At 45.5% G+C, this 19,254-nt stretch overlaps 1 protein-coding gene across 24 annotated transcripts in view; it reads left to right on the top strand.

Moving 5' to 3' along the window:
- The window catches only part of KALRN (kalirin RhoGEF kinase), a 675,561-nt gene that overhangs the window by 594,842 nt on the left and 61,465 nt on the right, over window positions 1–19,254 (top strand). For 15 of the 24 annotated variants that reach the window (XM_045502312.1, XM_045502314.1, XM_045502319.1 and 12 more), the window contains 4 exons: window positions 2,414–2,697; window positions 4,139–4,243; window positions 7,652–7,747; window positions 17,539–17,669. In XM_045502312.1, the coding sequence (XP_045358268.1) occupies window positions 2,414–2,697; window positions 4,139–4,243; window positions 7,652–7,747; window positions 17,539–17,669 (616 nt within the window). The remainder of the gene's footprint in view (window positions 1–2,413; window positions 2,698–4,138; window positions 4,244–7,651; window positions 7,748–17,538; window positions 17,670–19,254) is intronic. The other 9 variants (XM_045502323.1, XM_045502328.1, XM_045502341.1 and 6 more) reach the window with 3 other exon arrangements.

Below are 19,254 nucleotides of genomic sequence, written 5' to 3' on the forward strand. Positions count from 1 at the left end.
AAAAATTCTCATCACACACACACACACACACACACACACACACACACACACACAAAGGTAAGTATATGAGATGGTGGATGTTAACTAGACTTACTGTGATCATTTCACAACAGATACAAGTATCAAGTCATTGATGTACGCTTTGGACTAATACCATGTTATATGTCAATGATATCAAAACCAGAAAATAAAAACAGGAACAAACAAGAAACAAAGTAATTTAGAAACGGTCCTGTCTCCATTTAGGACCCTAACAGTGAATTATGGATTGCTTCCGACATGTGACTTCTCTTGTATGTGGGCTGTGATTGAATGGCCCTAATTGTTTACACAGAGTAAACTTGAAACAACAAAAGTGAGAGTACACTTGATTGTTAACCTGGACTCTTGTGATCATTTGTACAGAATGCACCAAGGCAGAGCCACAGGACAGTGGGGAAGGACAGTCCATCAAGATTTGCATTTATGAATCTCGAAGTCACGCTATGCTTTGCAATGGAACAGGGAACCCGGAGAGCTGCCTGCCCTGCCTAGTAACACAAGGCACGGTTAATGTGATTGGGCCTCTAGTTCTGCTGACACAGTATGTGCTGATTAAGTTTTTGAAGGCTTGGTTTCATAGAGCCATGTGCTATCACAGGGGTCTGGTGAATGAAAAGCTTTTGCAGCTTATCAGCAGAAAGATAACAGAAAGGCCTGGTTCCACTACCAGCCCTGGGGAGATGTTTATCACTCAGGCTTCTGAGAACAGGAGTTTGAGCCATACCAAACACTTCAGAAATAATGTCAACATATCCAGGACCACAGCCAGCAAGGAATTCCCTGAGATAAGATTACAACTTCGTCCTTAAAGGGACACCAACCAAATCAGCGGATCCCAAATGTTCCCTGAGCAGAGCAATCCTGTATATTATCCTTTATACCAGGGGACTTTAGGACCTCAATTTTTGTGCTACTAGATGCAAATGCTCAGGTGTTGCTTTCCAAAGTACACACAAAACTCTAGCAGCGTTGAAGAAGATCCCCACAGGGTCAAGGTCCTGAGCTTGCAGCCCTCAAGGTCAGCCAGTTGTAGAAGCTGGAGGCAGCTTTCTATTGGCAAAAATGATTCATTCACCTTCTTATGGGATTTTGTTTCTTCTCTGTCGGCTACGTCTAGGCCAGAAGGCCTCTAAAGCCAGATTAGTCCTCCAGGCTGGGTCTAGGATGAAGTCGCTATAGGAAAAGATGATTCCGTCTTTGAGAGGAGTAGGTATAAAAAAACACTTCAGTCATTTGTTTCTATACCTAGTCATGTGTTTGGTTTAAATATCAGTATGCGAACTGGCACCGGGGCAGTGGGCCCATCAGGGGTCAAGGCAGAGCGGGTCAGGTATTCTCCCAAGACCATTTTTGCAGTGAGAAGCAGCAGCATGCAGAGAGGTGAGTTGTCTTTGATTTGTCATCCAGACACTTCTTGCTTTGGAGTGCCTCACATTCATTCCTCTGCACCCCTGTGCACAGCCCCAGTGTGGCCGTCTGGACTCTGACTCCTCCTTCCCAGGGCTATGCTGTCTATAGTTACCAGATGAATTAACAAACAAAAAAAACCCTTTTTAGTGTGTCCTTTATAAACCCTTTTATTGTGTCTCATAGTAAGGGTCACACACTATTTGATTATTAAATGACCTCACTAATACTTTCTATCCAGTTTCTCCTTCTCCATCAAATCTTTATTTCATTCAGAGGATCTACTTATTTGGGCTGTGTTCACTTACTTTTCAATATTCGTACCTCTGTGCTTTTGTTCCTGCTGACTCCCCCTTTTGAAATTCCTTCCCCCCTTCGTTAAGCCAATTCAGACCAATCCCGCCTACACTGATCTGACCTTCCTCTGAACTCTGCTAGCTTATCGTCTGAAGTCCATACCAGCCCTGTGGCAATTAATCACATACCACCACTTTGTGAATTTGTCTTTATTTTACATGCTCCGTCTTGCTCTTTCACTCTTCTTTCACACACTCTGTGTGTGTGTGTGTGTGTGTGTGTGTGTGTAGCTAGATAAGAGGTCTTTGAAAATAAAACCTACGTCTTATACGTCTTTAAAACACACTACCTAATAGGTGCTCCATGACATTGTTTTTGGTTGGTGATTCTTGCTTAGGATTTTAATTTTGTTTCAATGAAGGTAGGATTCTTTGTCTTCTCTTCACTCCTATATCCACAGAACCTGGAGCAGTGCCTTGCACATTAAAAATTGATTGTCAGCTGTTACTACCCTCTAGAGAGGGTTGCCTTGACCAGGGTCTGCAGCTGGCCTTGACATTCTGCCTTGTATCCTAGCTTCCTGAGGATGGAGTTGTCTTACTCCCAGGCCAGCCACCTCCCTTAACTGCCTCTGACATGGCCATGTCTGTCTGTTCTTTCTCCTCAGATGCATACTCCCATTCCTCAAGTGAAAACGGAGGCAAGTCTGAGTCAGTGGCCAACCTGCAGTCTCAGCCCTCCCTGAACTCCATCCACAGCTCCCCCGGTCCCAAGCGTTCCACTAACACCCTTAAGAAGTGGCTGACGAGCCCCGTGCGCCGGCTCAACAGCGGGAAAGCAGATGGAAATATCAAGAAGCAGAAGAAAGTACGAGATGGCCGGAAGAGCTTCGACCTGGGATCTCCCAAGCCTGGGGATGAGACGACCCCTCAGGGAGACAGTGCAGATGAGGTACTTCCACGTGGCCCTGGAGCCTCCCTCAGGAGGGGGCTTCTGACATACATCCTTCCTGGAACCTTGTGAGGCATCCTTCCGTGGGTTCTGTAAACCAGCTAGTCTCTAGTCCCCAGGAGTTTGTGTTCTTGAACCCAAGTGATCTGAGCTTTTGTACTAACAAGACCTTGCCAGTCTGATGTGTGACCAATTCAGAGACTGGCACATAGAATTTCCAGCAGATAGCCAACATCTTGCCAGATTTGGAGATAGGGGTGTGGGCCTAAAGGGAGTCATCTGGTCACCTAGTCCCCTACCTCTACTAAGGACTACATCAAAACCTGCTAGTTGAGAATAAGAATAAAAGCTGAGAGATTATAGCTGTTTTCAAGTATCTAGAGCAGTGCCACATATGAAAGGGAGTGGACAACTCCATGTTGCTCCAGACGGGAGAATTATGAGTAACAGGTGAAGGTTTACAGAAGGCAAGGTTTCAGCTCAAAGAGTGATTTTAATGGGGGTCAACCAGTGATGAGGTAGGCTGTCGTGAAAGCGAATGGACACCTGTGCTAGAAGGGGTGGGGATACCACATGACCTCACAAAGCAGTCGGAGAGGTCCCTGTGTTAGTCCAGAGGTCAGACCAGGTGACCTCTGAAGTCCCTTTCAGAGCTGAGATTCTGTAATTAAAATACAGTGGGTATGTTTTAGTTGGGAGAATGAGAGCTATTTTTTTTTTTCTGGCAAACCCACTCTAGTCCCTGATGTGGCTAAGCAATTCTTCCTGCTGTGTAACCAGACTCTCTTTGTAATTTCATGCTATCTGCCATTTCTCCTTCTGAGAATGACAGTAGAGCCTGGTGATATTCAGATTGTGGTTTAATAGTCCTTCAAAAGCTTAAAAAGTTAGGCTCTCTCTGACCAGTCTCAGCTTTTTCTTTTCCTGGCTAATCAATGAGGTAGATGTTTCTCGTGTGTGTGTGTGTGTGTGTGTGTGTGTGTGTGTGTGTGTCCCTATTTGAACCTCACTGTCCCTTTTTTTTTTTTCTTTTTTTCAACGTTTATTTTTTATTTATTTTTGGGACAGAGAGAGACAGAGCATGAATGGGGGAGGGGCAGAGAGAGAGGGAGACACAGAATCGGAAACAGGCTCCAGGCTCTGAGCCATCAGCCCAGAGCCTGACGCGGGGCTCGAACTCACGGACCGCGAGATCGTGACCTGGCTGAAGTCAGACGCTTAACCGACTGCGCCACCCAGGTGCCCCCGAAACTCACTGTCCTTTGAGATAAGAAGGTGTACCCATTCCACAGAGGAGGGCAGTGAGGCTGAAAAAATAGGGATGTATTGAGAAAGGAGATCTTACATGTTGCTTTTTTAAAAATTCTAAGTTTTGAACCATTGATATTTTTAACTGTATAATACATATGACTGTATGACTAATACTGCTCTTTTGTTCTAGAAGAACAAGAAAGGATGGGGTGAAGATGAGCCAGATGAAGAGTCACACACCCCCCTCCCTCCACCTATGAAGATCTTTGACAATGACCCTACACAGGACGAGATGGTAGGATTTCCTTACTTTCTGATCTGAAAGAACAATGTGTAATACATGCGATTTTGTTGTGTGTGTGCGGTGGGGGTAGTAATACTCTCTCTTCCTTGTTATCTCTCCGAATCCATGCTGATGTAGGTTCCCTCTGTATTTGATAGGTGTCCTCGCCCCCAGCCCCGGAGGTCTGATTTCATTCTGGGCAGGGTAGGGGCATGCAGAAGTGGGAATCTGTCTGGTCTCTCCTCCTGTTGATGAAGGGTAATGACTCTGTCTTTGGAAGCTATAGATCCCAAAAGAAACTGTCTCAAAAGGAATCTGAGGTGGTTCCAGGCCGTGATCACTTTGTTGCACCTGACTTCCGACCTCTGTTTTGGTTGATTGTTTTTCCCTATACTCAACTCTAAAGTCCAAATAATGGTAACTTCCAGTCAGCCCCGGTGGTATGAAAATTCCGCAAGTACCACGTGAGGGATGGAGGCGCTGCTGAGGGGAGGCTGCCGGCAAAGGCGGGAGAGCCTAAGGTGCAGGCTGCCACATTCTTGGTGTTACAGAATTCCCTGAGTCACCAGCATGCATAGGCTCACAGGTGTCCGAAGTGTGGATGTCTCCAAGGGCTCTAATCGCAGAGCGATCGCCCCGATGGCTCTAGAGCAGAGGCTCGGCTTGGATGTGCTTCCAAGCATGCTGGCCGAGACGTGGGCTGCTCTAACTGCGTGCTCTGTCACTCGTCTTGCTTGCAAACCATGCTTTCACCTCACTGGGTTTTTTCTGCCTTCTCTTAGTGTTGCTATCCTGTTGGGTTTGACAGGTTGGAGTGGTGGTTTCAGGTTTCAATGGTGCTTTACATTTTCTTTTCAGAGTGGTTTGTGGTCGTGGTGGTGGTGGTGGTGGTGGCCTAGCCATCCCTCCGGGGTCTCCTTGTATTGTCTACTGCCCTGCCTTGTAGTAGCACAGCCTCCCCTAAGGTGGTGAGCCCAGCCTGGGCAGGGAACACATCTTCACAACATCACCTGGGATACAATTCAGAAAGTACTGTTTGCCGATGCTTCAGCATTTCTGGTGATGTCCCCATTCTTGTTTTAATTCCCTCTGCTTTGCATTTGGGTCATTATTAACCCACAGACATTAATTGAGGTCTTCCTGGGTGCCACACTAGAGGGACAGATTCTAGGGACAGGATGATGACTGAGATGACTGAGATGCCCCCCTCTGTGGACTCAATCATGAGAGGTGCACAGTTGTGTGGCCCCTCCTAAGGTGGCGTTGGTGGCCCTGACTCTTAACTTTTGGAAGGAAAAGTGTCAGGAAGCATGGCGTGATGCCCATCCTAGATTCCCAGGGGCAGAAATGCCCGTGCTTCACACTGAGATCAGAATGAGAACCAACCTGCTGCGTTCCCAGAGGCCTATCCTTGTAAAATGTTCCACAAACAGTGACAGCATATGTGGGGAGTGGGGAGCTCATGTGACTGTATCTGCCACCCCACACAGCACAGCCCTCCACTCGGAGGTGCCAGCTTGCGTAAGATAAGTAAAGGTCACGAACCCTCTCCCTCAAATTCCCTCAAACACAGCTTGTTTTGGGAAAGAGGATGTTATGTTGTTTCTGGATAATCTTTAACTGAAAATGCAGACTTACCCCAAACATTCGTGTAGGCTTTTTGTTATCCGGAAAGAGGGCAGACACATTAGCCCTCCTCAGTCCTGCTTGTTTGATTCCCAGAAATTTGTTTCTCTGAAATATTTGCTAAGCCTCAGAACTTCTAGCAAATGGAGTTGAACTTACTAAGTAATTTTTACAACAGTCTATGAGGAATTTTTAAGTCTACCTATTGTAATGTTATCTGATCACCTTGATTCTCCATGTTTCCTTCTAATAACTGTTCATATGCATGTGTGTTTTATTTTTATCATTTTAATATGCACATCTTATGTTCAATGCTTTCCTTAGTATTTTTCTAAAATTGTGTTGATTTTACTTTCGTAAGTGTGATTTTAATAGCTGGGGACAGTGTCACTTATTTGATGTGCCATAATTTCCTTGACCAGCCTGTTTTGGGATATCCTGGGGTGTTTTCAGTTTTTGCTCTCCTAGATAACACTGCTACAGATCATTTTGTACATACAGCATTTGTTCTTTTGACGTCTGTCCTTGGAATAAGTTCCCAGGGGTAGGATTACTAAATCAAAAATTTGATAGCTTGGATTTCCAAACAAACTTAACCTCCTTTCCTGCATTCTCCAGAAGAGGAAAAAGAGTGTTGTTCTATCTCCTTAATTACATTTATTTGGCTTTTTTCTTTTTACCCCATCTGCGAAGCAAAGACCTAAACTAACTTTTAAATTAGACAACAAGTAGCTTCCTTTTTGAAACTCTTCCCCCTAACTTAAGGGACAAACTTGAAGCCAGACCGTGGCCAGAACAGTCAGCTTTTTACCCTTGCAGTGATCAGTGTCAGACGCTGAAGGAGCATGTGTCCCGGGCCCTCTGTTTTGCCTTCTGCTTTGCTCTGCCAGAGGGGAAAGCTCATACATGCATGCAGGGTTAACCATTTCTCCCCAGTTTCTTCTCAAGTGGGAGAAGAAAGACAAAAACCACTGTCCCTCCATGAGCAGGATTCCCCAAACCAATGACGAAACAGCCACATAGACCAGTCCCTATTGCTGATACAGGGGGATGGGCAGCAGGCCCTTGGCTTGAACCTCCTTTACTGTGAACAGGATAGTCCTTGGTCACTTCAGCAAGACACACAGAACTCCTTGGTAAAATTGTTTATTACATCCTGGTGTTCCAGTTAGGGGCCTTACCAGAAGCAGCTGTGTGTGTGTGTGTGTGTGTGTGTGTGTGTGTGTGTGTGTGTGAATGCATGTGCACACATGTGAGTGGGGAGGGGGTTTCTAGCTTCCTGGTCTTTAAGTGCTCTGCCCTTGAATTTTTGTTTGATACACACTGAAGATCTATATTTTAAATCTGTATTTGGCTAAAGCAAAAACAATTTCTTTGGATACATTTGAGGCTAGGTTTATGGACTCCTTTCATACCCTGGAACGGCAATGGGCAGCCCTTTAACAGCCAAAATTCTGTCTGTCCCTCTCTCCTGTTGCTGACAGTGGGTGCAGCCCTTACATTTGGCCCCCCAGGAAGTCAGCAAACCCTGCCCTCAGCTGCTCCAGAAGCCTGCCTAAGGAGAGCCTAGTCCCATGCCTGCTTTGCTGCTGGCCAGAACTCCTGACAAGGGGACAGGCGGGCCTGTCCCCATACCCACACTGCCTTCTATCTCCCTCTGTGATCTCTTCCCTCTAAACATAAAGCTTTGCTTCCCTTGCCTGCCTTGAGCTTTGGACTTGCTGTTTTGCTTCTTAATTGCTATTCCTCATTCCTTGCTAATCTGCTTTTCCTTTGCTGCTCAATGTCTTGCAGTCTTCCTCTTTGCTAGCAGCCCGGCAGGCTTCCACTGAAGTACCTTCTGCTGCAGACCTTGTCAGTGCAATAGAACAATTGGTCAAAAGCAAGCTGGTAAGTGGGGGTCCTGGAGGCAGTTCTGCGTGTGTGTTACCTCCATGCGGCTCCCAGGGCCTGGCGTCTATGTGCCGTGTCCTCCTTTGCGCCTATCCCCATTCCTCCTATAGGATTGTTTCTGGCTGATGATTGTTTCTAAAAACCTTTGCCCCAAAGCCTGTTTTTGTTTTTTGTTTTTTGGTTTTTGGTTTTGGAATGGGCATAGGCAATTAACAGGCCCTTTGGGGATTGTGGCATTGATGAAAGGAAAAAAGTATCCAAGACAAAATAGCCTTCCTGTGAGACCAGTCCACTGGCCTACAGGGACTCGGCATTTGGACAGTGACTGATGTATGTCTGGTTAGCCCTGAAGCTAACTTGGCTGCTGAGACACAGAACATGGATTGGATCTTTGAAAGCACCAGGTAATTTTATTCGGGGACCCCAGACAATTTTCTAGCTTGCAGAGTCTGCAAGATTGCTAATTATAAAGGGGAATGGGCAAAAGGGTATGGATGCCTGGGCACAAGAGATCAGGGGTGTTGGTGCATACTCCATTCATGGGGGCAAACCAAACTTCTGCCACTGAACACTAGCCTAGCTTGTGACTGTCTCAAGGGCCAATCGGACCACTGCAGGGAAGGGTTCTGGGTCTGGCTGCTGTAGGTTTTGGCACCACGATGGTGAAAGAGCTCGTGTTTGGATAATGCTGTTCCTCTACTCCATGTTGGTACACTGACCCGTACCCCTAAAGGATGACAATTTGAAGCATTTTCATTGTCTTCACTCTCATCCAGGTTTGGTGTTTCCTGCAACTCTCATTAGGATAATGACTGACTTCTGTCAGGCAGTCCTGCTAATCGGCACCATTTGCACCCTTCTCCCCTTGGCCCAGGAATTAGAGGAAAATGATAGATGCTGTGCCGATGACACTGCTTGATAATAATTGATTATAGTATCTCGCTTTTCAAATCTCGCAGCTTAGAGAGTACCCATGAAATTCAACACATGACTTTCTTCTTCTCCTTCTAAGTTGTCCTTCCTAACTTAGAGTAGTTCAGCTGATGTCTTTAGTAGCTGTGTCCAGCTCTTGAAAGTTGTCCATTTTCCCCACCACCCTCCCTGCCTCGCTGGTGGGATTTCAGCACTCTCGTGGGCACTGCATTGGCTTCTTAAAGCTCGCCTCTCTGCCCACTGCCCACTTGCTCTCCTTTCCTCACACACCCTCCTCGTTCTCCAAATACCATTAAATTTTTTTCCCCTTTTACCACCTGAGCCTGATCCCTGACCTCATGCCTGGACTATTGCAGTACTTGTTTGATCTTCCCCTGCCCCAGTCAGCCTCCCCCCACCCCTGGGGCCTCAGTCTCCTGGTGGGTCTTCTACTGCAATTACCCCCCCTCCTCAGTGAAGGCTCACTGCCTCCCTCTTGCCTACATGAGCAGTCCTCTCCAATGGGAGAAGTGCCTTTAGGTACACGAGACACTTTACTGAGGTATACAGGAAGACAATTTCAGAATCTCTTCATCTCATTGAAAAATTATTTGGGGTATATTTTATTACATACATAAGGATAACACAGCAGTCCAGAAATGTAATTTATAAATAGGTTACATGTTTTGGCAACGCATGACCAAAACTGTGTCTATTGATAGACGTATGCAATCAAAGATAAAAGATAAATATAGATAAAGTTCACACTTATCCTGTAGTCTAATGTTTGGTAGCCAGCCTACACCCACTTATCTATTCTGGTTGATGAACTCTGCTCCAACCGAATTGTTTCCCTCACTGTCCCCAAACATACACTTGGCTTTCCTCTCTCCAAGTTTCTGTTCATACCACCACCCTACTTCTCTGGAATGTTCCCCCACTCGTTCTTGCTTTCTAAAGCATAACAGTCCTTCAAGGCCCCACTGGAATCTCATCTCTCCAAAAGGGCTTCCCTGACCAGCCCAGGCCAGATTTCCTCTGCAGCCCCATGGCAATTACTATGTAAGCCACCTGCTGCCGGGGACAGCTCTTAGATAGTTCCATTGGGTTATTTGTTGAAATGTCTTAATCTCTTCATTGCCTTCATCTTCACAGCTTCCATACCCAACTAGATGATCGGTCATTTAGGACATTTTCTTCTCCTCCATTAACACACAGGAATCTTTCACACTCACACTGTCATCAGTACACACTTGTTTCCAAAAGGTTATATTTTCCTATATTTTGGATTACCTGTATCCTGCTCTTTGTGCTCACCTTAGCACTGTTGGGAATCCCTGCAGACCTCTGGTTATGTAGTTGCCGTGTCTGGTGTTAAACAGGTAAGTGCAGATATTGAGAAGCCCCATAAGAGCAAGTCTCCCAGAAGAGAGGGGGCATAGGATGGAGTCAATCAGCCCCGTAACAGGCTTTCAGCAAATGTCTGTGAGACGAGTGGTTTTTTTGTGGTGCGTTTCCCATAAGAAGAACTTTAACTTCCTCCTCCACCAATAATTACTTCTTGAGGACCTGCGGTGAACCCAGAATTAGAGAGATTTCTTTGGCCAAACATGTGAAACCAAGCCCATATCATGGAGAGGAATGAGGAAACGGTAATTTGGTTTCTCAGAATCTTCTCACCAAAATTTTGCCCTCTCCTTTGCCCTCTCCTCTGCTTTCTCTTTCTTCCCATCCTAGTACGCATCCACTGTGGGATAGCAGTGAAGCAACGGTGGGTGGTTGTTTCCCCTGCCACATTTGGAAATCCTGAGTTGCATTCTTACTTCTGAGACTTGTATTTTTATTCGTCATTAGCTCTTTAGCTTAAAAGAGGGTAGGATCTAGGAGCACCTGGGTGGCTCAGCAGGTTAAGGGTCTGACTTCGGCTCAGGTCATGATTTTGCAGTTGGTGAATTTGAGCCCCACATCAAGCTCTGTGATGACAGCTTGGAACCTGGAGCCTGCTTCAGATTCTGGGTCTCTCTCTCTCTCTCTCTCTCTCTGGCCCTCCCCCCACCTGTGCTCTGTCTCTCTCAAAAAATGAGTTAATATTTAAAATTTTTTAAAAAGAGGGTAGGATCCAGAACCTATGAAAGTTCTGGAGTTTTTATTTGACTGTAAGTTCAACGTGTGACTGCTACCAAAATAGCTCGTGTGGTCATAGGCTAGGTTAATGAAAGTACAGTGTACAATCAAGGAAAGTAATAGCTCCATTGTAGTCAAAGTTCTTTAGCCCATACCAGTCATGAGTAGTGTGGGAGTCATGTATCAGGCTCTGAATGCTGCATTCTGAAGTGTTCTTGAACTCAGTGAAAGGGCCCCAGAGGAGGTAACCAGTACCATGTGGTCCGTATCCTTTGAAGGAAAGTTGAAGACACTGGGTTAAGTATGGGGAGAAGTTAGGAGAGAGAAGGCTCATGAGAGCTATCCTCACATAATCGAGGACTGCTGTGGGAAAGAAGAATTGGTGTCACTCTTTATTGCTCCAGAGGGTGGAGCCTAGACCTGTGGGTAGAAGTTATCTTAGTTCAGTATAACATGAGCTAGTAAGTTCCTTTCCAGTGTACAGGCTGGAAATTTTACAGGAACATCTAGTATACTTGGACTTTTATATCTAGGGCTTGGATTCTTTCTGCTTTCTTTTTTGGTTGCTCCAGAGGTAGCACCAAACTCTGCTCCACCCAAAAGTCCTGAGATCCCTTGTGTCTCTGAGTCCCAGAGCCATCCTTGGTGCTTTATGGTCACATGGTCATGGCTGCACTGAGGCGGCTGCCCCAGAGGTACCATCTCCGCTGAGCGGCTGGTAGGAAGCAAGGGTAGGTGTTCTCTAGCTCACCTGCAATGCAGATAAAGCCCTTGAAGCTCCCCCACAACCTCCTTTGGCAAGTCCCTCTGGACATTAATGGACAATGGAGTTCTTCTCTGCCAGCCCTAGTCTTTAATCACTGCTTTTATTTACCAGGAGAAGACGCCCACCCACCTCTCCCCAAATAGAGCTAACACATTTTTTTCCACATTTTGTATTAAGGTATAGTCTCTAACTCCAAGCCAGGTACAAGGACTCCCCCCTTCTTTCCCTGTATGATCTTTGTTTTTACTTTTTTAAGTAACCTATACCCCTAACATAGGGCTCAAACTGACGACCCTGAGACCAAGAGTCACATACATGCTCTACTGACTGAGCCAGCCAGGTGCCCCTCCCTGTGTGATTTTTAATAAAGCTTTTCCTAGATGTGTGGACTGGTGGTGGCAGTGGTGGGTGTGTAAGGAATCAGAGATCTAGCTGGTAGTCCTGCCTCTGCTACTTTACTGTGTAGCCTTGGGCAAGTTACTTAGTCTACTGGGGCCTCTCTTTATCTCCTTTATCAGCAGTGAGGATTCTGTCCACCTGAATCTTAGCTCAAAAGAGATACCATGATGATTGAGTAGGTGTGAATGCGCTTTGTAAAATGATAAGTAAGCATCCTACAAATGTTAGCTCTTAGCCACCTCATCTGTACTCTGAATGGCAGGGAAAGGGAACAGCGTCATCCCTTATCTCCCACAGCCCTGTTCGAGTCATGGGAACATAGAATGTGTCAGCCAATAGATTGCTGGTTGGATGAAAGTTGCAGCGTGATAGCTTAACAATCTATATGACTTGGTTTTATCCCTCAAGCTTGAGGAAAAAGAGCTTCCTGGCCATGTGAAAATGTGTCTTTGAACTTGTGTCTCTAAACAGCCACAGGATTTCACAGCCTGCCTGAGATGAAAGATCAAGCCTCCTCCCTGAACCCTTGTCCTCAGGTGGCATGTCACAATAGTTTATCGGGCTTGGGAAAGTACCAATGGCCCCTTGACTGATAATCCCCTGCCTTTGGGGGAGGGGCTGCCCGGGATTGAGCTCCTGTTCAGTCTACCTGGTAGCCTGGCATCCTAGAATGTGTCTACCTGCTTCCGCAAGACTTCCTGCCCTCTGATTCTCCTACTTTGATAGCATTCACCTCCCGAGGCCAGCCATGTGGGCCGAGAAACATGTCTAGGGCCAGGCCGCATCTGTGTGTGTGCTTTGCATTCTATTAGGTGAATCAGCCTGCTTTCTCAGTGGCAATCTAGTTAGCCAAGTTCAGAGCCCAGAGAAGAGGAAATAATGGCTGCATCACACCCATGGTGGAGGTGTGTGTTTTCAGGAACTGAGTTCCTCCGGCATCCCTCGATGGAAAAGTTTCAATTTCCACCAAAAAAAAATTTTAAGGCCGTCACAAACCTGAAATGTCATTTGCCTGAAAAGCCCAGACTTTAGTTTTTCTACTATACAGTTATCTTCCCCACCCCCACCCTTAATTTGTCTGGAAATGACTATGATCTAATACTTTTTGTCCAGAGAATGTTATACAAATTTTTAGAAAAGGGTGGGGCTGATAAGAGGTTGGTGTGCTGCCGGGTGCTGGACCAGCACCCTTTTCCTGTTTTATCAGATGACCTTTGATCACTCCCCAAGAGTCCCACAGTACATTCAATAAATTCTCAGAGTCCTACTGTGTGCCAGTTCTGAGATCAAGCATAGAATCTTCCATAATGAAGCTCACAGTCTACGGTTAGTGCTCACAATGCTCTCCTGCCTGGACTATTAGAATATTTTCCTCCCTGATTTCAGTATGACATCTGTCTACATGACTATCAGACAGATTTTCTTTCTTTCTTTTTTTAAAAGAACTTTTTAGGGCGCCTGGGTGGCGCAGTCGGTTAAGCGTCCGACTTCAACCAGGTCACGATCTCGCGGTCCGTGAGTTCGAGCCCCGCGTCGGGCTCTGGGCTGATGGCTCAGAGCCTGGGGCCTGTTTCCGATTCTGTGTCTCCCTCTCTCTCTGCCCCTCCCCCATTCATGCTCTGTCTCTCTCTGTCCCAAAAATAAATAAACGTTGGAAAAAAAAAAATACATGTAAAAGAACTTTTTAATAGTTCTTTTTTTTTTTTTACTAATAAAATAAGAATATGCTTATTCAAGAAAAATTGGAATAATAACAAGAATATAAACACAAATTATATCTCTGATAATTATCATCTAGACATATTCAGTGCTAAATATTGATACATTTTCTCCTAGACCCTTTGAAAAATAATGTAGTTAATCAGAATACAGACAAATCCTTTTTTGCCTTACTGTCATATCAGGGACATTTTCCCAAGAGATGAAAAGCCCTTAGGAATATTAAGAGTGATCTTCCTGGAGCGCCTGGGTGGCTCAATCTGTTAAGCATCAGACTCTTGACTTCGGCTTAGGTCATGATTTCACAGTTCCTAGGTTCCGGTCCTGCACTGGGCTCTGTGCTGTCAGCACAGAGCCTGCTTGGGATCCTCTGTCTCCCTGTCTCTCTGCCCCTCCCTGCTCACACTCTATCTCTCTCTTCTCTCAAAATTGTTTGAATAAACATTTAAAAAAAATTAAAAACCCTTTTGTCGTTCATTTTAGAAAGTACAGTCTCTACTTATTAATGCTACACATAAGGCTTTACACATATGATTTATCCCTGTGCACTTCCCCAGGGTTATCTACCTCACCCTTTACCTCTTCCTTCCCTAGCACTCACTCACCCCAACTCACACAACACACAATCACTTGCCACCAGCCCCCACATCTCGCCCTTTCATACCCCATACCCCATCTGTGTCAGGCTGCTTCCAGCTTCCCAGGCTGCCCTGGGAAGGTTCACAGCTTGATCCTTTACTCAGAGTGCTGCTCCCACCTGGGATGCTCTCCCATCAGTGTATTTATTTCTCAATACTCACTTCAAGCATTGCCTCTTCCATTAAGCCTTTCCCTTCCCTCTCCACCCCACCATAGAGCTGCCCACCCCCCTTTTCATCCTCCTTGATACCTTTTCCATCTAGAACAGCACCCAGGATAGGTAAGGTAGGAAGCCAAATCTTACTCATTTTCATTTCTGCAGTTGCTTGGCAAATATTCAGCATGTAGTAGCTGTTCAATAAATATTTATTTGAGTACAAATGATCGATTGCAGTTCTGTGTAACGAATGCTGTGCAGGGGATGTGTAAAGGGTGCTTAGAGGAGCCCAGACGAGGGGGGTTTTATGGGTGTGTGATCCACGGTCCAGCAGACAGGAAATGTGTTCATTTTTATTGTGGTGACAGCTCTCCTCTCTTCTTAATCTACTGCTTTGAATCCTATTTGCATTTCTGTTCCCTGACCTTGGACCAGCTAGAGGAACTTCTGTTGTTCTCTTCCTTGTATACTTTCTCCTTTGCCTCCTGAGACTGTTGTGGGCTGAGCCCCGGACAAGGCAGAAGTCTTCCCTGTGGCTACACAGCCCACTACTCATCAGACCTGTGCCTGCTTCCCACCAGAAGCAGCACAGGCACTTGCAGGTCGCCCGCAGCTGCCCTTGCCGGGGACCCAGAATCCCCACTGTAGCACAGGTAGCCAGGTCTCAGAGGGAATCGTATTCGAATTATAAGCACTGATAGCTAACACCATTATTTGAGGCAGATTACCCAGACCAAAGCTTGGCCAGACCCTTTATTTCTCTCTTCCTTTCTCACTGCCTCTGCTCTGCTCACCCTCTCGCAGAGAGACTTTCCCCAGAGATAATTTGGGCTTCTTTGCTCATAGAACAGGTCAGGCAGGAGGATATGGAACATATTTCCCTGTGTGACACTTTGGACTCCACAGATGTCCTTCATTCCAGAAGGTTGAAAATGGCCCACACCAAGCGGGATGTTGCACAGGAGAACCTTGCAGGCAGAGATGTAAGCCTGTCTCCCCGGGCCTTGCAGTCAGCATCCTGCCAGCCAACAGGCTGCAGAACAAAGGTTGTAATAGGACAATGGGCCAAGGAGGAGGGGAAGTAAAAGGCATGTAATCAGATCAATCACCACCTGGGTCCATCTGCCTGGGGAGCCTGTCTCTGGTGATGGCACCAGCAGACATGTCACATGTCTCGAAAAGCCTGCCTGTCCACTGGTTTGTCAGACCTCAGCACCAGACATTCTCATTTCCTTAATAACTGGTTACAGATCCTGAATCTATAAATTTTTCTAAACTCTCCTTGACCTTTCTGTATTTTTAGCCTATGCTGCTTCTAGGGATAACCTCCATGGTTGATTACTTGTCCTGTAAAATAACTTGTCAAGTTAAAAGAAACTCTCTCTCTCTCTCTCAAACCTGAAGACACTATCTTCTTAATTCTGGTTTCTACTGTTGTTAACAAATTCATGCTTGGCCCTTGGTACACTTTGTTGGTTTCGGGGTGGGGTGAGGGGCAAGAAGGTTGACGTCTCTTCTCAGCTTTAAAATTTTCACCTTTAGGGGCACCTGGGTGGCTCAGTCAGTTAAGCATCCGACTCTTGATTTCAGTTCAGGTCATGATCTCACGGTTCATGAGATAGAGCCCCACGTCGGGCTCTGCACTTACAGCAGAGAACCTGCTTGGGATTCTCTCTCTCCCTCTCTCTCTCTGCTCCTCTTCTGCTCACACATATGCTCTCTCTCTCTCAAAAATAAAAATAAATATTTAAAATTTTCAGCTTTAAGTCTTAATATTCCCCACCTGTTCTCATATAATGACTGGCCCATTGGGCACCTCATTTGCTTTTTGTTTCATTCCCCTGGACTTCTCCTACTTTTCTTTGGCCTATTGAAATAGAGCAGCTGAGAGAATTTGGACAGATACTCTAAGTGCAGGTTGTTTAAGACCATGCTGAAGCCTTTTGTTTCTCCTACGTTTTTGGACACTTTTTGATTTTTGTGATTTTAACCTTAGGGCTGATGTTTTCAAAGACTACCAAAGTGAAGCCTTCCCTTTGAGCCTCAGAGGCTGTTGTAAATAGGCCCCTTGTATGGATAGTTTGGACTAGACTCCCATATTTGTTTTGGAGTTGCTCACCTTGACCTTCATCTCCAGTCTTACTGTTTATCCACATTGCTTCTGCCAGTTTCCATAATGAAATGCTAAGCGTCACTGTGTGATCTTTCTTCAAGGACACCTGTAAAAATGCTAAGATCGGCCCCATTTTTGAGTATCCTTCTTGTTAACAGTTCCATCCAAGGACGAGGGTGAACATTTTTAATTTTTCAAGGGATCTACAACTTTTATCTCTGTCTATTCTGTAGAAGTCTGTAGAAAGGAGAGATCTGATCTGAAAATTGAAAAAAACTAAAGCATACATGGGATAACTGTAGCTGTCTCACTCAAGATCGTCCAGTGACTAGGAGATCTGGGGTTAGAATCCTTTGCCCTTAACTCTTGCTAGAGAACTGTAGTAATCCCTTTACCTTGTTTCTCAGTCCTGCAGCACCTTAATTAAAAGAAATTAAAGGGATTCATAAATGAAAGAAAACCCTTGGTAAATAACCTTAGCAAAGATATTTTTAGGAAAGGCTAAATCTGTTGCTCTCTTCTTGTCTACATCTCATCGGCTCTTGGGGGAAAAATGTAGCTAATTTAACACACGTGGATTTAGCCAACTAGCTCTCCTATGACTACCCTCTCCTTATCAATTGGCTAAGGACCATCAATTGATGGTCCTACAACTGATTAGCATTACCTCTGGTGCTCTTACCCAGAGATGTCACTTTTGACAATTTTCATTATGGCAGGAAATTGGTAGCCCATGACGCCAAGTTCCTCCTGATTGCCCAAGAAGGCGGCAGTTTTGGGCTGTCTGCTGCTGGAAGAGGGGAGTACCTAGCCTCCTGGTACCTCACTGACATTCAGTGAACACAGCCTTGGCCACTGACCGACCAAGTCAGCTGCTGCTAGGCTGGAGGGGGACACAAGGGCTTCCAGATGACTTTTCAATGTACAGTTCTCTAAGGCTATTTTTCTCCTCTTTCCAGAGTCTAGAAGGAGGCTCATACCGGGGAAGCCTGAAAGACCCTGTAGGCTGCCTGAATGAGGGAATGACCCCACCCACACCTCCTAGAAACCTGGAAGAAGAACAGAAAGCCAAGGCCCTGAGGGGCAGGATGTAAGTGACTCCTCCAGATTCTATCCTGGTGCACATGTGTATGGCGAACAATGGGCTAAGGTCGGAGAAATTTTGGGGAGAATTACACTATGTTTCCATTGATATCATTCATTCTAAGTAAAGGTGACCTAGATCTGTGCAGTGTAGCATTGTGAACAAGGCACTGTAGTGGCACCGACTTTAAGAATTTTAGGCTGAGGTATTTTCTGGGAGATAGCAGCTATGGCTGACCAAGTGTGGTTATAACCAAGGTCTGTTAGAAATTTAAAACATACTGATAAAAGGAAACCAACAAAGTTTAGGAAACTCTGGGACTATTACTATGCTCCCATATTAGAGAATCCATGGCAGAAAGTTGGAAGAGTTTCATCTGAGGAAACATTTCTCAAAACGAAGGGACATAGTATATAGGAAAAGGGAGCCATTGTGCCAGCCAGACAGGGCCTAGCTCCACTCCTTCTCTAAAGGTTTAGTTTTGCATCCATTTGTGGACTTAGCTCCAAGAGAATCTTTTCACTTTTTTTAATAGTTGGGGGGGGGGGGGGCAAATACAATTCACATTGCAGTCCATTTCACAAAAACCCATATATTATGCAAGGTTTGAGTTATCCACCCTGATGTGAAGTCAATCTTCTATTACTTGGGCTGATCAAGAAGATATCGATACCATGAATGCAAAACCACAGTTCCTCCAAAACTTTAGTTTTCTTATTTAAGGTTTGACTCCATGTTGAAAGCAGAGCTTCATGAGTTTTGGACATTGCCTGGTGTGTGTGAGATAGTAAGCACAGAGAACTGGTCCCTCCCTGTTGCTAATTAGTCTGTTTTCTCCCTCAGACTCCTCATCCCTTTAACCTGGTCACAGACATGAGGATTAGCAAAAGTGAGCGAGCCCAGGTCCTTCTGTTGCCTGGAAACAGGCCAAGTGAACATTTATAACTTTCTTTCCTAGGAAACTGAAGTAGAAATGTCATAGCCAAGGCCTGGCCTCAGAGCAGGGCTGTCACCTCACAGTGGAGCTGAGCAAGTGTCTCTTCAGTTCCATATTTACCCCTCAACTTTATGGGTACTCAGGGGAACCTCAAGAATGGAATAGAGATAGAAAAATACCATCTGCAAATGGAAATTTCCTAGGACTTACACAAAGCTTGTTCTCTTTCACTTCTAGGGTTGTTTTTACATAGATGAGAGCTGGAGCCAATGTTCCAATCCTTTGCCAAGCCAAAGTAAAACTCAGGTCAGGGAGGAGACCTTTGGGGTAGCAGTTGGTCCTTGGCAAAGCCTGTCACTGCTCTTGTCACTTCAGTTGGAAGGGCCCACGAGCAGTCATGGCAGCCATTGCCCTGCTTCCAGATGTGATATTATCTGATTTTGCTCCAACAGGCAAAATTCTGTTGCCTCTTTAACTCACTTTACCCATTTCTTCTCCATCTTCTTATTCTCTTGTGTGAATCTACAGCTCTCCACATCCCGAGCTATCCTGAAAATCCAAGTATTAGAGTATCTCATTGCTCTTGCTGTAACTTATGGCCACAATGAAAGAGAGGATATACTCTTGATTTCAGCTCAGGTCATCATCCCAGGT

This window comes from Leopardus geoffroyi, chromosome C2 (genome assembly GCF_018350155.1).
Source record: "Leopardus geoffroyi isolate Oge1 chromosome C2, O.geoffroyi_Oge1_pat1.0, whole genome shotgun sequence".
NCBI classification, from domain to species: Eukaryota; Metazoa; Chordata; class Mammalia; order Carnivora; family Felidae; genus Leopardus; species Leopardus geoffroyi.